This window comes from Pomacea canaliculata, linkage group LG10, assembly GCF_003073045.1.
Source record: "Pomacea canaliculata isolate SZHN2017 linkage group LG10, ASM307304v1, whole genome shotgun sequence".
Classification (NCBI taxonomy): domain Eukaryota; kingdom Metazoa; phylum Mollusca; class Gastropoda; order Architaenioglossa; family Ampullariidae; genus Pomacea; species Pomacea canaliculata.
This window is the reverse complement of record NC_037599.1, coordinates 18,436,064-18,455,639: the sequence shown is the minus strand read 5'-3', so window position 1 is coordinate 18,455,639 and position 19,576 is coordinate 18,436,064. Positions and strand designations below refer to the sequence as shown.

Genomic DNA, 19,576 nt, shown 5'->3' with positions numbered 1-19,576 from the left:
TTAGGATCTAACAAGATGGCAGACAGCGTGGTCGTACATGCCCAAAATAGTGCTAATGAAGACTCACTACCATACACACTTTTTTAGTTTCCAAACTATCTCAAGAGGCTTTCTGAATCTACTTGCACCCAACTATGGAAGAATCTTTAAGGTTTGACTCACCTTAGAAAAATTAGTGTCACTGAAGTTACTAAATGCATCAAAAGAAGCATTGGTAGTGCTGCTTCCATCATTATTAGAAGAAAAAGGGTCACTGCCACCAAAGGGATCTGTCCCAAAATCTCCAAAAAGATCCGTCTTTGCTTTGCTTGTAGGAGTGGGGCTTTTCGATTTAGGGGGAGCAGGTCGAGGAGGGGGTTGTCTTCTGGACTGTTTTGGGGGAAGTGCTGGCATTGGAGACTCATTTTCGTCTGGCTGGTGATGAAGGGGCAAATGGATCACCACCAAAAGGATCACCTCCAGATTTCTGGGATTAAAATAAATGATAATAATAAAAGACAAGAACATTTTTCTGAATATTTTTAAAGCACCTTTTCAATGATTTGCTCTGAGAGCTTTACTGAAGTGACAGAAAGACCTATCCATATAAATGGAATCACTACAACCATGCACTCATTTTCACATGTAACAGATACGCTTACTTCTACAACAGACACATCTACTCATACACAAGGTAAATGCCAACACATGTTATGCACGATCATGGTCAGGACAGGGTCACAGTGAAGTCTCTAATCTGAAAAAAAAAAGCATCTTAAGTTTGGACTTAAAGGTGGTAAGAGCATCCAAGTTATGAAGGCTGATGGGTAATCTGTTCCAAGTTGATGGGGCTTGATAGGGAAAGACCTCTGACCATACATCTTTGTTTTAGTGGGACTCCAGAAACTTGTGTCAGTAGATGAGTGAAGAAATCGTTGAGGCATATATGAGATAAATATCACTTTTGAAATCAGGTGACAGATTTAACTTTCAGAAACAGTCTCTCAAAACCTAAATGTAACAAAATATTCTGTACTTCCTGATTATATTATACAAACATTAGTAATGTTACTATGCAATAAACAAATAAAATGTGTCCATGGTATTCTGAATAAAAAGTCAAATATTATTAACTTAAGGAATGATTTGAAGATAAATGAACAGCACTGGGTAATGAGAGGGCTTTCTAAATTCTGGTACACCAGGCATGGTGCAAACAAGGTCAGCTCTGATTATGGAATATTTGCTGATATTTCTCACTTTCACCAGTGTTTTAATTGTTGCTATGGAAAGTAACTTATTGAAAATAATACTTATAGATGGTTTTTAACATACGGCTTCCCCTAATCGTGCCAAAAAAAAAAAAAAAAAAAAAAAGCAGCAAGCTAAATCAATGGCTTCATCTCTTTCATTTAAAAAAAAGGTAAGAAATGTGTTTGAAGACTTTTTATCTCATGAAATGAACCCAGTTATTAAGGAGAAAAGCACCTTGAAGAGGAGTAACCCTAATCATCTTGTAATAATGTTGTATCTGGGTTATCCTTGGAAACTAAAATAAAATGGTTAGGAAACTCTTACCTCTTGTCCAAAACTAGAGTTTGTCCATGATGAACCAAAAGCATCAAATCCATCTGCTTGACTAGCACCAGACGATGAAAATGCACTGGCGAATGGATCAGAGCTAGCAAAAGGATCATCCTAAAGTAAAGCAAAAAAAAAAAATGTCTACACAACAAGAAAGACGCATTTAGATCTGAAATTGCATACCTTGGAATGAAAACTTGAGGAATCCTTAGAGACAATACAACCATTTCTATTATAGAGCCTGATAGCGTTAGTGAATAACAGCTTATTAAACCAGATGACAGTGACAGACTGGGAAAAAACCAAAAAAAAAAAAAAAACAGAGGGATGTGTAGCAAAGTGACAAACCTTCTTTCCAACAGTGGAACTAGATGTAAATGCATCCTTAAAAGGATCATCTGATGCAAAAGGATCTGATGTGAATCCATCAGATTTAAATGGGTCACCTGCCAGGATAGAATAATCTTAATAAAATGCAAAAATGCATCTAGATGAGATAAATTTAAAAAAAACTTAGTCTACTGACCTATGAATATATATTGACACCATTGCAGACAGGAAGTACAAGCAACCAGAAATCTACACAGGAGACTGTAATTCTTCACACAAAGAGTTTTCACAGTAAAACGGTATGAACTATGTGAGTCTTTGCAGTCTTCCCAGGTGAACATACCAGCCGCTGTACCCAACAGGACTTCTCAGATACTAAGGGATTCTCACTTACTGTCTTTAAAGGGATCATCACTATGGAAAGGATCAGACTGCCCAGAGCTGGGTACATTATTGAATGGGTCTTGGCCTTTGAAAGGGTCATCTTTGAAGGCAGAGGTCTCTGACGATATGCCGAAGCTGCGCAGAGGACTGTTTGGAATGCCCACCTGTTTGTAATATGCATGTACGTATGCATCAATGATACCAAAAAAAGTGTAAATCAAAACAATTTTTTCAAACAGCTCTTGGTTACATTTAGTACTTTCAAGATATATATGATTCATCCAAATCTGCAGAAATGATATTTATGAAAGGAATAGTGAGGTCCAAAATTTTGTTGTAATAATGAGGTAAAAGTGAAAGATGGTGTTTTTTTTCTACAGTATGTGCCTCAAAATATCAGAATGCACAGAAAGAGGTCAACAACACAAACATCCAGAAAATGTATGGATACATTTTTGCTGTGAATGCCTTGGCCAACTGAACGAGCAACTTACCCTTGTTAGTCATATTGTGACATAAAATTGTGCATGTTGAAGTTTTTATATGTACATCTTAAGCGCAGGCAGGGTTACACACCCAGATTTGTAGAAAAAAAAATCTTGCACTGAGATTTACCCAATTATTTTTTAAAATTTGCTCACTGCTAGTCTTTAAAGGCTTAAAAGCAAAAGAGAGAGGATTCCAATACTGATGATGTTTAGCTGCTCTTAGGTTAGCTGACAAAAGTCAAGAAGGACCTTTGTTATGAGGGATCCACTTATTATTTGATTGAAATTACCCTGGTTTTTGAACTGAGCCTGTCAACTTCAGAAACAGCGTGACTCCCATTTATGGTCAGGCCTGGCGGGTCTCCACCTGACAATTCTCTGTGCTGATTCTGCAGTTCCTGAACCTTGGCTTTTGTCTGCAGCAAAAGAAAAATGATGATGCTAGCAGCAATGGTGAAAATGATGTGTTCTATTCACTAGTCAACCAAGGTAGTCTTACGCAGTCATTACAACAGCAACAGTAAACCCAAACCACACAAGCATCTCTTTAACATTCCTTGTGTGATATCTGGAAAAAAATAAAGCAGTAGTAATGCCAATCATGATATCTGTGTCCCACAGTGAGATTTGGCTATCATGGGTTTAGATTTCATCACAGGCATCAGGCATACTGTTTGTTTTCTGCATATTGCATGTGTTTACAGGACCAGTTGCTTTGCCAGGATATAGCCTTAGCTGCTGGCTTGGCATAAAACACTAATCTCCCTCACACCTCTACTTCCTACTATGATAAGTTTCTTGACTTTCCTGATACATTCCCTGGTCCATAAATCAAACACTGATCTGTCATGTGCTCAGTGACTTGTGATACATTTCACATGAAACCTATATACTTGCTCACCTGTTTCAGCTGGCTGGTGATGTCTTTGCGTGATACAGACAACTGATTAAGCTGTTGTCTTGAAGACTCCACTTGCTGTTCTAGTGACTGTTCTTCTTCCTTTAGCCTCTGCAGTTCCTGCTTCAGTTTATCAAGTTCAGTTTCTTGATTCTGAAATGAAACCCATTCACAACCTTGTAACCATCTGATGGGGCTTTGAAACTATTCACAACAAACATTAACGTAAGATAATATCAATGTGATAGTGTGTGCATGTGTGTGTGGTCTGTATGCAGGTACAGTCATGTTTTTGAGTCAAGAGCAATCATGATTAAACACATGAATAATTATTTACATACCAGCTACACTTGTCCAAATACAGATTAATAGCAAAAATATTCATTCTGTGCAAATAAGATTCTATGCATAAATAAATACACTTATTGTTGAAATTTTCCACGTTTGTTACAGGTATGCATTATTCTTTTTAACTCAGGCATCACAAAAACAAGTCAACATACAGCTTAAATTTTAACATAAAATACCTGTAAAGGTTAAATAACATCACTGATGACATGCATAAGATCCCACACATGCATGAGTGCACAGACATGCTAAGAATTTTTAAAAAAGAATCAACGTATGTTCTTTACTCAAACAAGGACTTTTGAAACAAACATACACAGTATTCATATACTTTAGATAAATGACATGAAAATGGAACTGTGCCAGTTTTCATAATTCATAAATATGGGGTGTCTTTTCATAAACATTAGATTTGATTGCTCTGTTTTAGAGCACTAAGAAGCAGAAAAACCACTTCGCAAGCTTTAAAAAAAAAAATTTAGTGCGTAAATAAAGCAACTGTTAAAAAGGTGAATAAAACAGATATCCTCCATTATATAGGTGTTTTGGAACCCTAATCAAATTAAGGCTAATTAATAACATATAAATACACTGACAGTACTATTGTTTACATGTTTGCCATAATAATGATATTGGAAAATGTAAAAAAATATTTATATGCAAGAACATGCAAAAGTGTTTAAAGACAAAATAGTGCAGACTGTAGTACAGAAATATGTTAAGCCTTATGAGACGGGGAGGAACAAAGGGAGAGAAAATGTGAGGAGACAGGAGAAAAGAGAAAGGAGAAGAGAGAAAGGGAAAATCTGGTTGAGGTTGGGGAAAGAGTTCTTGTTCTTATAAATACTGTTTAGTTACTAAAGAATGCCATGAAACTGAGTTGTATACACAGCATATAACATTTAGTTATGTAGCAACTCTAGTGGATCAATTTTATAACCAATTTAAAACAACTAATTTCTCTAGACAGCTTTGTTTTGGGAATTCTGCATATGCTGTTAGATATTGTCTAGATAGCTCTTGATATCTCAGATGTTTGGTTAAACAGAATTAAAAAATAATCTTTTTTGTTTTATAAGCAGCTTATTATTGACTGGTAAAAGATATAACAGGTCAATAGCCAACTTTAAACTTACTGCTCTTTTGAAGCAGAAATATCCACTCTAATGCAACCTATAACAAGGAATGTAAAATGCCATGCCCTAGACACAGCAAAGCGACTACAGTCCAACTACAGTCAACTAGTCTAAAGGGCCTTCGCACATGATAACGTAGACTGCAACTTCAAAAGAAGGCCACAATCTCTCATTTTGCAGTGTACACTACTTCACCTAGGAATAAGTCTGTACATTCCAAAGAAAAATAAACCAACCCTTCCCTCAAAAAAAAAAAGCCAAATCATACAAACCCTACAGCAACATAGCCCATTACTTTTTCTACTCTGTGATATAAGCAGGAAACATGAAGTAAAAAGCTCCTAGCTGCAGAAATTTGCAATGCAATGTTTCCAATTCTTTAAGATACAATAAAGCAATATTTTTGATTCCTTAAGATACACTTTAATGCAATATTTCCAGTTCTTTAAAATACATCAATGCAATTTTCCATTTGACATTGATGTTTACCTCTGCTGAAAATTAGTTTCTTTCTTATGCATTTTAAAAAAAAAAAAAAAGAGTTGTATACTGTTGAATGCCAGGCAATGAAAGCCAACTGAAATGCACAAGTTGATCTGAACATATCATTTCAGCTCATTACACTTATTTTCAGGCAATACATGTATTTTCAACTGCAAAATTGATTCACATCCATTATATATGCCTGAGGGTTCTCTCAACATAAAACATCACATGTTACAGAGTTTCAGTAGAATAAATTAACAGACCCTTTTAATTACCTTTTCAATGGGTAGTGACTGATTTAACTTCCTCTAGTATTTAAAAGAACTTGATTATCAAGAACTGGATAGTGATGTAAAAATATGTTTTATTCAGCACTTTACACATTAAGGATTCACCTCTTGACTCAGCATACAGTCATCAATACATGTAACAGACATGTCAGAAAGAAGCAATTTCAAATACAAATTTATAACCCTTTCCTTGGGGTAGGTGATAGCTCATAGGATGATGGATGCTTTAGATGTTAGTTATATTCTTTTTGTCCAAGCCCTATTCTTCTGATGTCACTAAAGTTTGATAGTACTGGTGCCAGTTGTTAAACAAATCTGAAAATCCCACAACTTCTCAGGTGTTATGTCTGTTACATATTTCTGTAATAGTTTGAAAGAATAATCAACTCTCAGTTTTTATGAAGTATTTCCAAGATTTCTTCAACTGCAGTTCAGATAACAGTAAAAAAAATTTTCAAACACAGAAAGATATATTTGCTATGAAATTAATTACTAAACTATTCTTAGGCCCTCTCCTCATTCCATTCAATTTTATATATGTGCTTATGCATATAATAGTCACTTCTTTAAGATTTATTGACAGTTCCATCACCAAAGAATATGCAGAAACTTCTAGCATACTAAACAAGTAAGACAAATGTTAAAGTGAGAATTGTTACATACATTTGAACACACTTTAGAAGCAGCATTACAGAAAGAAGACTGCACAACATTGCATGCTTCTAAGATATTAAGAAAACAACAACAAAAAAAGAAACAAACAAAATGAAAGAAAAGTGAAGATGAAACCAGCCACCATGCTTCAAAATTCATGCTTAACTCAGATCAGTAGTGTTAGCTCAGGGCAGAAAGGAAAAAATTGTTACTTTTTTTCTGAAAGAAAACTAAGATTTCCATTGCTTGGCTCAGCAAAGCATACCTGCACCAGCCTTTCTTGATTACTGATCTGTGATTTCATTTTGTTAACCTGGAATTGAGAATATTAAAAACAATGGCATGCTATTAACACAAATTGCTGGTTAAAAGTCCTTCTGGGTGTCTATGAGATCTGCAACTTCGTTCTGTTATCCTGGAATTAAGGATATTCAAAACAATGACATACTATCAACACAGATCATGTGTTAAAAGGTCTGCTGAGTCAGCATGTACCTTCATACACATTGCTCGCTCTTAGCTTATCCTGGAAAGGAGTGCATTGAGTCACTATAAATAAAAATTATTCTCAAAAGATTTTTTTAACATCACTACTTTAAACTACAAAAGGTTTGGACAAAGAAAATGTGAAATAATATAATAAAGAACAAACAATTCACCAAAAGTGGCTACATTGTAATAACAAAAAGGTTATGATTGAATGGTGTAAGAATACGCACATTTTACTGCTGGGTGAAATAAAAAAAAACAAAAAACAAAAACAAAAACCATGCTGTATCTGATCTAGTTTCAGTGCAGGAACTAAATATTGTAACAGTCTATGCACTTTGTCACTATTGCCTTCTAACTATTAACTATTAACTGAAAACTGTTCAGTAATATATCAAGTTGCTCACCAACATAAGAATACAGTCTTTGGAGTTTACATCTGTAAAACTTCTTCTATACCATTCAATGCAACTTTCATTATTATTTTTCTTCAATCAGAGGTAATGGGTGAAATGTAAAGGGTGAAAAATAAACAGGAAGATAACTGTGAAAGCGATCATCTGTACGAGCTCTACACTCACCTCCATTTGTTCACTTGATGTCTTGTCTCTCAGCTCTTTCAAATTTCTGTCTAAATTTGACTTCTGCAGAAAGAATCACATTACCCACTGTTATTTGGCAGAATCCACAAAATTTCTGTATTTGCATATGTAGGGCAAATAATTCCCATAACATAAATCAGGAAACATAAAACCATTCCTTCTATTTGTTTTAAAGTTTGTTAAAATAATTAAAGCTTTGATTGTCTCAAGATCTGCATATGCTGAAAATACAGACATCTTTTGAAGATGAGTTCTTTTTTAATTTGCTCGTGGCTGTTTAAAGTATTCAACTATGCTGTAGTCTCTTGTATTCAAAAGTACTCAAATATGCATCAGTGGTCTGTTTTGATGCAGATATTTGACTTTTGTCCTCCACATTACAACTACTGACAATTACTTTAGTACAGCACATTACAACTATTGCATTACTTTTGTACAGCATATTACAACTATTGCATTACTTTTGTACAACACATTACACCTATTACATTACTTTTGTACAGCACATTGATCTTCAGCATTCAAAATATGCTCTGCTACATTACTTATAATAGCAGCCCAGTGGTACTGAAAAAAAAAAAAGGTTACAACTCCATCATACCTTGCTTCTGAAAAACTGAAGGCATAAATGTTAGAAAAGTGATAAAGATGAACAACATTATCTTGAAAAATATTCTTTTACCTCCACAAATATTTATGCCAAAAAAGGTAAATTTCTTCCAAGCCATGAAATGCTCTTAAAAAGAAATTTGTCCTGCAGAGTTTGCAAGATCTGTATAAATGCCAACAATTACAACAAATATACACATATATATAGAAGACTGGAGATGAAAAAAGTCATGCACCTTGTCATCCAATTCATCAAGTCGTTTTTGTGCTTCTTTCTTCTGGGATTCTAGTTGTGTCAATGTGCTGGTGACTGCATCAAGCTCTTTCTGAAGCATAGTTACTTCCCCTTGCCTCAGGCGTACATCTGCATCATACTGCAGTTTTTCTCTCTCCACCTGCAGTTTCTCTCTGTAAAACACACAACATACATGTCGGCATGAGTTTAACACATCATATAATGCAGGTGCTCTTTTTATATATATGTCATTGTATAATTGTTATAGCAGCACAGGATAGAATAGAATTCTTTTAAAAATTGGAAGCTTATGCAGTATCCAGCCCTTCCCTGTGTGTTCCACCCTTATCTACACAAATGCCTAGAAATGACCTATTGAAGTGCACTTATTTATAGATGTAACAAGTTTTCAGCTAGAAAGTAAGTTACATGCAGAAAGGAAGCACAACTCTGCCAGGAAACCACACGGGTAACCTGCCGGTCCCAAGCCCAGATAAAGGAGGAGGGTTGGGTGTGGGGCTAGCAACCCCACCCTATAAAAAAACAAAAAGCTACAGAAACCACAAACATATTAACTGCACAACTAGAGCCTGGACGGGAAGATCCCTCTTTGGATGGGCTTTTTTGTCCCAACTGGAAAGGGACGCCCAGAACTGGGTTCAATGGCGGGGTGTGTGGTTGTGGCCCTATGCTCCACTGGGAGGGTATAGGACCAAGAAGAAATGAAACACAGCATTAAAACTTTAATGAAGATAATCATGCATCATTAAGAGGCTTAAAATTCAAGAAAAATTTTTACTACTGGTTCTTCTTTACACATAAATGCGCAAAAAAATTTTTATTGTAAAATGCTCGAACCTTTTAATATCGTCTATTTCTTTACTGATGTTGTCCAGCTCTTTGATGGCAGAAAAATCAGCAACATGGCTATATGGACCTGCATTTGTTCCATCCTGTCAAAAAAAAACAAAACAAAAAACACATTTTCTTTTAAGAAAATTATCTATAAGCACTTATCTGTCAGATGGAATCTCACCCGTTATCACATATACAAACTCCCACATTAACACGTCTATCTCATGCACTTTCTCCCCATTTCTCACATATAAACCTACAAATTACTAAGTCCATCTCACCCACGTTTCACATATAAATCTATCCATAAATAAATCTCATATGGGAGAGATGTCCCTTTGCTCAACCAGCTAGGGTGGTCTGGTGGTGCAATGGTTAACGCCTGTCACCAATACAGTGAGGATTGGCTGTCCAGGGTTCAAATCTCATCTCGGGCATACTGTTCTTTCTCTGCATGAAGTCTGCTTACAGTGCTGGCTGTCTTGACATGATATAGCCTTAGTTGCAGGCTCTGCATAAAACACCATCCCTCTACACCCTTGTCTAACCAGCTGGAGGAGGCTACTCTCTCTTCTCTTCTTCACCAACTCCATTACATGCATACTCATTTTTCAAATGTTTTACATAATTCAGTCGTGCTTCAGCTACATGATGAAACACCACATACCCTGGCACCAAAGCTTTATAATAATAATAATGAGGATTTATATAGCATCTATCCAAAGTTTTGCTCATAACACTTTACATAAATGATGATGAAACACCATATACCCTGACACCAAAAGCTGCTGGGTCTGCCCCACTCTGGGTTCGCAGGGAGGGAGGAATCATCTCTGGCAGAAGCTGGGGGGGTAACTCTATCCCCTTGAGCTTCAGTTGGATTAAGTGCATGGCCAAAGCAAACTGTTCTGCATTCAGTTTCCCTGTCCCCTGAATGTCACACAAAGTCCTGGAAAGAAAGATATGTTCTGGTACAGTCTCATTTTAACTCTCCTCTGCACAAGTAAAGGGACTTTAAAAAGAAAGGGGAACCAGCCAACAGAATGCTTAGAACATTTTCAAGAGATCTGCAATGCAGAATTATCTGCATGCTAGACTTAAAATGGTTAAGCTTCTCTTTTGCTCATTTTAAAAAGTCATGCAAATGCAATAGCTGGACAGTGTTGGACCAAATCAAAGGCTTGTTTTAAATTGTTACCAACTGAAGTTGTTGCTATGTGACAAATGTGAATAAATACTAATAAAAATACTCACCATATATGAGCAAGGACACCAGTCGGAAGGCCGCTATGGGCCAATGTCTCACGGATTTCAGCCCCTGTTACCATGCCATCCTGATCAGTATCTAGCTGCCTAAACACTGTATCTGCGTTAATTTTCTCTGCTGATGTCACCACCCATGGTAAACCAACCTGAAAACAGCACACTAAATGTCCAAAAACAATTGATCAAAATGTTTTTCTGTGCATTCTTTTCATTTTTTTCTTCATACTGTCCCATATGACATGATGATATGGAGTTATCCCAACTAGATACCTCAATTCCAGCTAGCTACTCCCAACTGGTCAGACCTGACCAATAAACAGGGAGAACACAGATCTGACCAACTTGCCCCCCACATCCCGCCCTTGCCTGTCAGCGAGCTCTCTCACACCAGCTGGAGGAGGCTTTTCTCTCTTCTCTTGTCTTTCTGTCTTGCCTGACAAGTTTTTGTTTCACAGACATTGTGCTGGCTTGTGCTTGGTCTTGCTGATTTTTTTCATGAACTTCGTGTTGGCATGTGCCTGCCACTGGTGTCCCTTCCATCTCGGTAGCTTTGTTTTTTTTTGTTTTTTTTTGACAGACACATTACACTCTGCGGATCCACAGGTTTGTTTCTTTTGACCTTCCTTGATTTGTCAATTTTTGTGTGTTGGGGATAATTTGTCACTGCTATGGACATCATGCTGTCTCACGCAGTTAAGACATGTGTCAGCTATCTTGTTTTTGCGGTCTCATGGATAAGCCGCATGCAGCCTGACGTGTGGCGGTCTCCTGCTATCTAATAATACTGTGCTGCTTGCCTGTCCTGCTCTGCAATTTACCTTGTGAAGTTTGACACTCCTTGGCCGAGGACAGATGAGTGCAGGTTGTCAGAGATGAACCGTGGTGGGAAAGTAAAGGGGAAGCACTTGTGTCACCTTAGCTTACAGGTGCCTTATTTTCTGTGTGTGCATGTGTTCATGTAGATACATTTGTTGCCTATCCTTAGGACATATTTGTGCATGGGTATAGTTAATAAGAACGTGACCAAGCGGTGGACATGTTTGGTTTCTGTCGATTTGTGCAACAGCCTCTGCATTCTGTTAGCAGTTGCTGATAAGACAGTGAAATTCCTCTGCATTATTCCACCTTGCCGCTGGCTCCGGATTCGAAAATGGTGCGTGTCCTGGATGAAAAGTTGCCAGCTCTGCCGCTATGTCACCTGTTTGCTATTGCAGCTGCTGCCCCTGAGGCCTTCAACAGAACACTTACGTGAACTTGGCTTCTGTGTTCCCTTTTAGGAGTACAGTTTGGACCCAGATGTGCACTCATTTTTTAGTTTCACTGGAACCATATTTTCAAAGAGCCCAGATGGCTGAAACTGACAGAGGTGTTGTTGTGTTGTCTAGCTCAGGTTCATTTGTTCATGTCACTGCTTACTCAAGTTACTTGAAGAAAGGAATTTTACCATCAAAAATGGTATTTTTTAATACTGTCGCCCCTACTGTAAGATATAAATTATATTTTTATCACGTCAATTGTTACCAGCAATTACACATCAGATAAAAACGTGCTTCCCTCATTTATCCAAAATTAAATAATTTATTCATCTTTGTGTGCAGGCATTATTTTAAACATCCTAACAATGCTTACCACAGCTGCTGGTCCATCAGGTTTAACAGTAGGTGTTGATCTTCCTGGAATGGGCAGCATGCCAGGAAGGGATGAGGAGGACAAAGGTGGCAGCACTGGCACAGCCCCAGGAAGGCGTGGTATATGACTTGGCTTTTGTTTTGAAGGTGGGATCAAGCCTACTGGTAGAACCATCGGTGTCTCATCTCCTTCTCGAGCACGGTACACCAAATGCATAGCCTTTCGTATTTGAGAGAGACAACAACATATGAGAAACACACGCAATATACTAGTAGATTAACAACAACAATAATAAAATCAACTATGTTTTTCCCAAATTTTCAAGACTTATTAGATTCTGCCTACTATGTGTGGCTTGTTTATAAGGCGCAAATTAAATGCTGAAATAAATTATACAACTCAAACAGACCAATTACACTCACCACAGCAAACTCATCCCTGTCCAAAAATCCATCTCTGTCAATGTCACTTAGCTCCCATATTCTGCCTAGAATATCCACTGGTAGCTTTGAGTTGAGTAAAACCTTTAAAGATCAGCACACAGAATATACAACTTTAGTCCCCATTCCATTACACTTAAAGCTTTCTATTATGTGCCCCTTTTCACTTTACAGAGATTTTGTTTATGTAACGTGAAAGGCAATAAACATATCTACTTAAATTTTCTAAAACAGTTTAGGGGAGATACTTGGGATTCTCTTCTGAAAAATTGCATTTCATAACAATAAACAAAACTCTTCATTTTGTGTCAAGGGCCATCTCACACACATATATACATGCATTCAAGTGTAAATGCACATGCACTCTCTGTAAAAATAAATGAATGAAAGAGTGAAGAAGTGAGAGAAAGTGGGAGAGAAGGTGTATGTGTGCATCAACATACACTTACTGGCTTAACTTTATCACCATTGAGCATATTGTTGATGGGTCCAAGACTGTCAAACACTTGATCATACTTTGACTTCTCTGATGGCTGCACAAACATTAACTGTACTCAGAATTCATTATTCAAAATTTTTTAAAAAGCCCCAAGTTCTTCAATGGCAAGTAAAATCTTCCATGACTACAATAACTGAAGTTCAAACTCTGCCAAATCAATTTTGTCAACTAAATCTGTAATTATGCTTTGTAGCAAATGTCTTCAAAATACACCCCATTACTTTCTAACTTCGTAATTATTTTTCTTAAGGTTCTTAAACTCTGGTAATAAATTTATCAGGAAAGTTACAAAAAGGTGGAGGTGAAATTTAAGTAACACAAAGATAAAACTTTGACTTGCCATGAAACAAGAACATCACAAATAACAAAATATGATAAGACCAACAGTAAGTCATAGCCCAGGGTAACATGGGAAAAGGGGAAGCATGTCTCTACAATTACAAAGAAAAAGCAAAGCCTGAGGATATCGCTTTACTCTACCATAACCCAGGGCATCTTTGCCACTACTTTGAAACCACAGTTCCAGGAGTAAATCAGCATGTATATGGTCTGGACACCACTTTATAACTAGGAAACAAAATGTTTGCCCTGGCCTGCACAATAATTGCCTCAACAATCAGCCATGCAAAAGGGTACCACCTGAAGAGAACTATGCATGCCCTATGCTAGATTTGACCCCATCATCTCATAATCCTCACTGTACTAGAGATAGATGTTTTATTACTGTACTACTGGACTGTCCAGAAAAGACTCTATCTACAAATGTCCTACCTTTATGTCCCAGGCAGCAGCACTCTGAGTGCTGGCCATTGGCACCTCTTCCAATATTTCATATGGACCCTGAAATTAGAAATAACAAATTAAAAAAAAAAAAACTCTCAGTCTTTTCCTATCTGTTTTATTCAACGTTTGCTTCAGGTAGCAAAGAGTCCATTAGCCTAGTGGCTATAGGGGCAGCAACTGTAAGTGGTCTACCATGTCTAGTGCAAGGTATGCGGATGGTGGAATCCAACCCTCTCCTATCACTTTTACTTTCCCTGACAAATCAGGTACCCATTTCTAATAAACAGTTACTGGGTGGGCAAACTGGGGCTTTCAGACATAGTCAAGCACGCTAACCACCAGGCTATTGGGTCTTTCCTACTGCTGAGATGAATGTTTACTTACATTATGTACACTGTCAGCATTTTCACAGAAGTCACAAAATGGCAACTGTCTATGATGTGTCAATGTCAGGGTTAGGCAGATCCTTTTATAAAGGCCAAGATTTCTCAAAATGTACCAATATTAGGGACAGTGAGTAGGGTGTCAACAAAACCTAAGTTGAATACTCGTGTAATAGTCCATAAAATAAAATGTTCAAGTAAATTCCCTTATCTGATGACATGACCTCGTCAGATGGATGACATGACCATCTCAGTTCCTCGTCTACCAGTTAAAATGCCAGCTTTAGAATCATCTCCTTTACTTAAAACAAGCTCAAAGAAAGCGATGTGTAGCCCACCTGGATGGTTACCTCCCCTTGAATATTCACCATTTTACCTTAAAAGGCACCCCTTTCTCAGCTGCTGTCAGTTTTATTCTCCAGGTCTAAAAGCTAAGGCAGTGAATCAAGAGTGATGTACCTCTGCCTACCAGCTTCATGCTGCTCTTGGTGCCTTGGTACTGTGGCTAAAGCCATGGAACGAAAACAACTCTTTTGTTCGACAACATAAGCCCCAAAAGATACCCACATGGGCCTTTTCATCAGTCATCTGGCCATATTGTTACTGCTGGTATTGTGCAAGCAGTGCAGCAAGCTGTACACTCCTGTCATTTTACAGGCTTTTCTTAACTGGATAAATATGGATGAACATTTGATCATATTTAGCAATGATCATCTAGTGCTATAATATGCTTGCATGTTTGTGTATTGATGAAGATGCCCCCCTAAAAGGTGTGTTTACATGCCTATACGCAAAGCGCCTTCGGTATGGCCGATGCTGAAGAAAGGTGCTATACAAAGGCGCTAATTAATTAGAGTCATATTATCAGGTAACCAGTAAAAAGCAAGTACAAAGGTTGAACTGACTGTAAATGCATGACCCCGTCCCAGCACCGACAACTGGAGTCAAACAATAAATTTCATTACGAAAAAAATTATATCCTTGGCCTGGCCAAGACAAAAACCCTCAGAGACAGTAATTTTTAATACTTTAATACATGTCCATACACATACTGAATAATTAACTGTATTAGTACGACATGAGGTATCTTGTAGGAAATTGAAAACCTTTGCTAACCATTAGGGTCAAAATACAAAATTAACTGAATGTATCAGAGTGAGGACTCTTATGGCAATGCTTGGATCTCTTTTGACTTTCTTTTGCTACATCTGGAGACTTTACTAAAGCCAATGAGTTAGCAGTCAGGAAGTTATCTTTTGAGTATCAAATCTGGGTGTTGACACTACCAGTGTAAGATATACAAGGGGTTTCTCTGCCTCTTTAGAGACAGGCAAACCAAACAAAATTTTTTTTCATAAGAATGCCCCTCACACTTTTATATTTTGAGTTATATGTATTTTTAAAAAAATTCCAAGACCTAACGAAAATAATTATTTTACCCTTCTCAGAACACTTCAAGTAAAAGTGGTTTAAAAAATTTTTTTTTACTTAATTTATTTTAATCTTTTTAGTCTTTCCGAATTTCATCAATTTTTTTACTTTTTTGTTGTCTATATTAAAAATAATGTAATCATCCAAGGAAAGGAACTATTGCATGCAAAAGTGAACTAAAGTCTGCATAGTTATATTTTTTCTTGCTGAAAGTTTAGCTTTCTCAAAAAGAGAAAAAATTACTAAAAAATTATTTAACTACTTGTGTACTAGTGGAAATGATTTAATATTGCATTGTCACTGGAAATGAAATGAATAACTTGTAAACACTTCAGACCTATAGGACGAAAGGAAGTGGGTGAAAAATCAATTACAAAATTCCAACCAGACAGAGTGAATTAAATAAAAAGGTGTAAAAAGTTATAAAAGAAAATGCAACTCTAAAATGCGAAGTGTTCTAAACCACCAAAGTTATAATTACCAGATTGGGTGGGGGTGCCTCTGTAGTTATTTTGGTCACATTGAGTTCTTGACTATTCTGTGTCAGGGCAATAAGCTTCAATGCCACATAGAAGCCAGGTTTTTCCAAATAGCCTCGCCCTGTAGGGTCTGACATGTCCCATATCTGGAAATATGTATTCCCAATTCTTATATTACTTTTTAAAAAATGTATACCTCATTCTTGTCTAAAGCTTCCTACACAGATTTAAAATCTGACAAATGCAGAATGTATAATTGCTGCAAAAACCAAGGTGCTCTGTGATTATCTAAAGCAAGAATTTTCCAAATGTGACTTAACCTTTCTAAATATAAATGTTCCTAACAAAATTGTAATACCTGAGAAAGGATAACGTCTTTTAGACCTGACTTTTTCATAAAAGTTGCAGCATCCAGTGCACCTATGCTGCCTGTAGATTTGGGGTCAACCTGTAGCAAAATTTTTCTCCAATAACCATATGTATCTTTCATACTCAATTATAAATCTAGAAATAATGCAAGAGAATTTTATAACAAACTAATAATATTAATAATAATATGTACATAATATAATGAGATGATAGCACTAGGTAACCCTGGCAAATATTAGAAGGTCAGCTGACTCAGATGGATACACAAAATAACATTTGAAACAAAAATGGGAAGTGATCTGAGGAATAAAGGCATACAAAAAGTAGGGCAACAAGAGAAGCCAATGACACTGCAGTGGGAGAAGAAGTTGTAAAACTCATATTAACATAATGTCTAATAAGCACAATTAAAAAAGCTGAATCCCTTAAAGCTCATCAGTGCTGTCAGATTTCTTTAGCTCTTTTGTGAATTTGTAAAGAGTATAGGGTTAATAAAGGCCTCGAGACAAGGGAAAAAAAATGATGATTTAAAAAAATGCTTATATCTTCTTGATGCTTGCTTAAAAGAAAGCTGTATGAACATATCCAAAAATGTGCACTATGAGATATATGAATAATGAAAGGATAGAGATTAAGCAAACAAATTTTATATGATTAAATAAGTCAAAATGAAAATTCAACCTGTCTGTAATATGCCTCATAAATAGGACCATGATTTCCACATATCTGAAAAAAGTATATTTCATGTTAACATTTAAATAACAATGACATTTATCCACTAGCATGAAGTTCTTCTGCTCATTTCATTATCAGAAATAACTAAACAAAAACTAATATTCATAAATGTCTCACAAGTAATAATTTAATTAACTGATATAAAACTGCTTCATAAATCATAGATTTACCCTAATTAAGACATGTTAAAGGCAGTACAGCTCTATCGTCCTATGTGAAACCATTCAAATCAAGTGATTAATTTATATCTAGTTTTGAATATGATTTATAAACCTTAATGGGAAAGCTATTCAAATAAACACAACTACAATACATTTATATTTTATTATAACAGTTATCACAGTTTTATCATAGGTTGCACAAACAAATATGGAACTTAAAGAGTCCCCCTTTTTCCCTTTGACAACAAAATGTTTTTTAGTTGTTTTTTTTATGGGCTACTTGAATTCCATTGACTTGCCCATTTAAAATGTTATAGTATCTAAACTGCATTATTGTATATACAGACCCAAAAGTGTTAACATTGTCCTCCAACATCTGAAGATATCTGCCTGATCAAAACTTGAAAAAGTTTTATCCCTGCTCGTCTTATTTCATGGTGTTCTTCACTACTTTTATTTTGGTGAATATTTGTAGGTCATATCAACAACACTTTTGTTGAGGAGTGTCCAAAATATACAATAACAGAACAATTTCTAAGAGTGGTTATTGGACTAAAACTACTAGTAAGTACAACTGTCAAATGTTGAGCACAAGACTGCCTCGTTGCTTTGTAAGGTTGGACTGTCTACAGCTGACTGAACGATCCTACATAAACTACAACTTGTGCAGACAAGAAGATGGTTCATTACTCCAAACATTGCTATACACATCAATTAGGCATTTGGCCAGAAATTCTACTAACAGTGTATAAAAGTATATGACACAGAACACTGTACGCCCATCACCCTATAATGTGAGGCAAGAACACCGCTGTTTTAAACTTGCAGATGAAACTAATACCATTTTTTTTTAACAAATGCCAAAAGCTTTCAAACTCTGTTTCTCCGATTGCAAGCACTTTACCACCGTCTATACTTCATAGGTGAGCGTCAAATGTTATGAAGCTTATGCAACCGTTTCAGATGGAGACGAGCTATTACTTTATAAAAATAAATAAAACACTGAAATGAAAAAAAAAATCGCATCTTAAGAGATGTATATTATTCTAACATTACCGAACCGAAAGATGCAGACGATCAGAATGCCCTCAGACTACTGGTCCATGTTTGCAAATAGGCGTAACTTCACGAAAGAGAGAACTAAAGAATCAACCTAATATGCGCATAAGCAAACTAGTGTTACTGAGTCAATAAAATTCATGTTTTCAAAACATTAGATATCATTATAGACAGAAAACCAAGTCAAGCATTATGACTAGCCTGGTTGAGAGGTGGGAAAGCCGCCATGTTGACAATTTCTAAAGTGCGAGCCTCGCAGACCAAACGAAGCTGCTATCGATTGGTCAAAATTGCAAAGCAAAGAGGCGGGGCTCCATATGCCCACAACGTGTGAAGAACGTCGCTGTTCCAGGAGAACAATTGCCACATCTTTCGTCTTTCTGCTGCTCTTTTTTTTTTTTTAAAGAACCGAATTTTTGATACTTAGCCTTTTGGAGGTTGAGCAGAGGCTGGAAAACATCAGTCATCACCTCGAACTTTTCTTCATCTCATTTCACTGTCAGAATATTGACTTAAATAAGTAATTGTAGCCGTTGTCTTTATGAAACATTTTTTAAATTTTAAATTGATATAGTTTTTTCTGTTCACGTTTTATTAGGTTTGTTAGTTATACATACAGTTTGAATGGTTTATCACTCCGCGTCTAAACTCGGGTTGGTCGGAGCAGGTTTAGCATTATACGAGTTTTTGTCTTTGTATAGAGTATTGCAGTTATTAGACCCACAGTTTTGAATTTCCTGCCAGTCCACTTAAAAGCACACACACAAAACTTGAAAATACCTTAAGCATATATTTGTCCAAAAATAATTAACAGATTGACTCCTATGTAAGTGCATGTGTGCAGAGAGTAGCTAGCTGATATATAAAAATTCCATTTTCTTGTTAAGGGTGTTTTTACACCACGTTTAGTGCTGTCAGTCCCAGCAGCTGCATTTTGGTGGGTTTTTCTTCATTGTATAGTACTCACTATGCAAT

The 19,576-nt window shown here is 36.4% G+C and overlaps 1 protein-coding gene across 3 annotated transcripts; it reads right to left on the bottom strand.

The window, feature by feature from the left end:
- Positions 1-262: 262 nt before the first annotated feature.
- LOC112574272 (epidermal growth factor receptor substrate 15-like 1) lies at positions 263-19,452 on the bottom strand. Of its 3 annotated transcripts, none has more exons than XM_025255221.1 (20): positions 18,803-19,452; positions 17,328-17,372; positions 16,636-16,725; positions 16,280-16,423; positions 13,973-14,041; positions 13,152-13,235; positions 12,685-12,786; positions 12,263-12,481; positions 10,622-10,779; positions 10,139-10,316; positions 9,371-9,465; positions 8,514-8,685; positions 7,648-7,710; positions 6,843-6,890; positions 3,667-3,816; positions 3,056-3,181; positions 2,288-2,441; positions 1,912-2,009; positions 1,558-1,677; positions 263-466 (listed from the first exon to the last, which is right to left on the bottom strand). In XM_025255221.1, exons 1-20 carry the CDS (start codon positions 18,827-18,829, stop codon positions 401-403), a joined length of 2,208 nt encoding a protein of 735 aa, XP_025111006.1. In that variant the 5' UTR covers positions 18,830-19,452; the 3' UTR covers positions 263-400. The 3 variants fall into 3 exon arrangements, with proteins under 3 accessions (XP_025111006.1, XP_025111007.1, XP_025111008.1); XM_025255222.1 differs by lacking the exon at positions 18,803-19,452 and adding an exon at positions 18,599-18,783; XM_025255223.1 differs by lacking the exon at positions 18,803-19,452 and adding an exon at positions 17,890-18,519.
- Between the last annotated feature and the right edge of the window lie 124 nt (positions 19,453-19,576).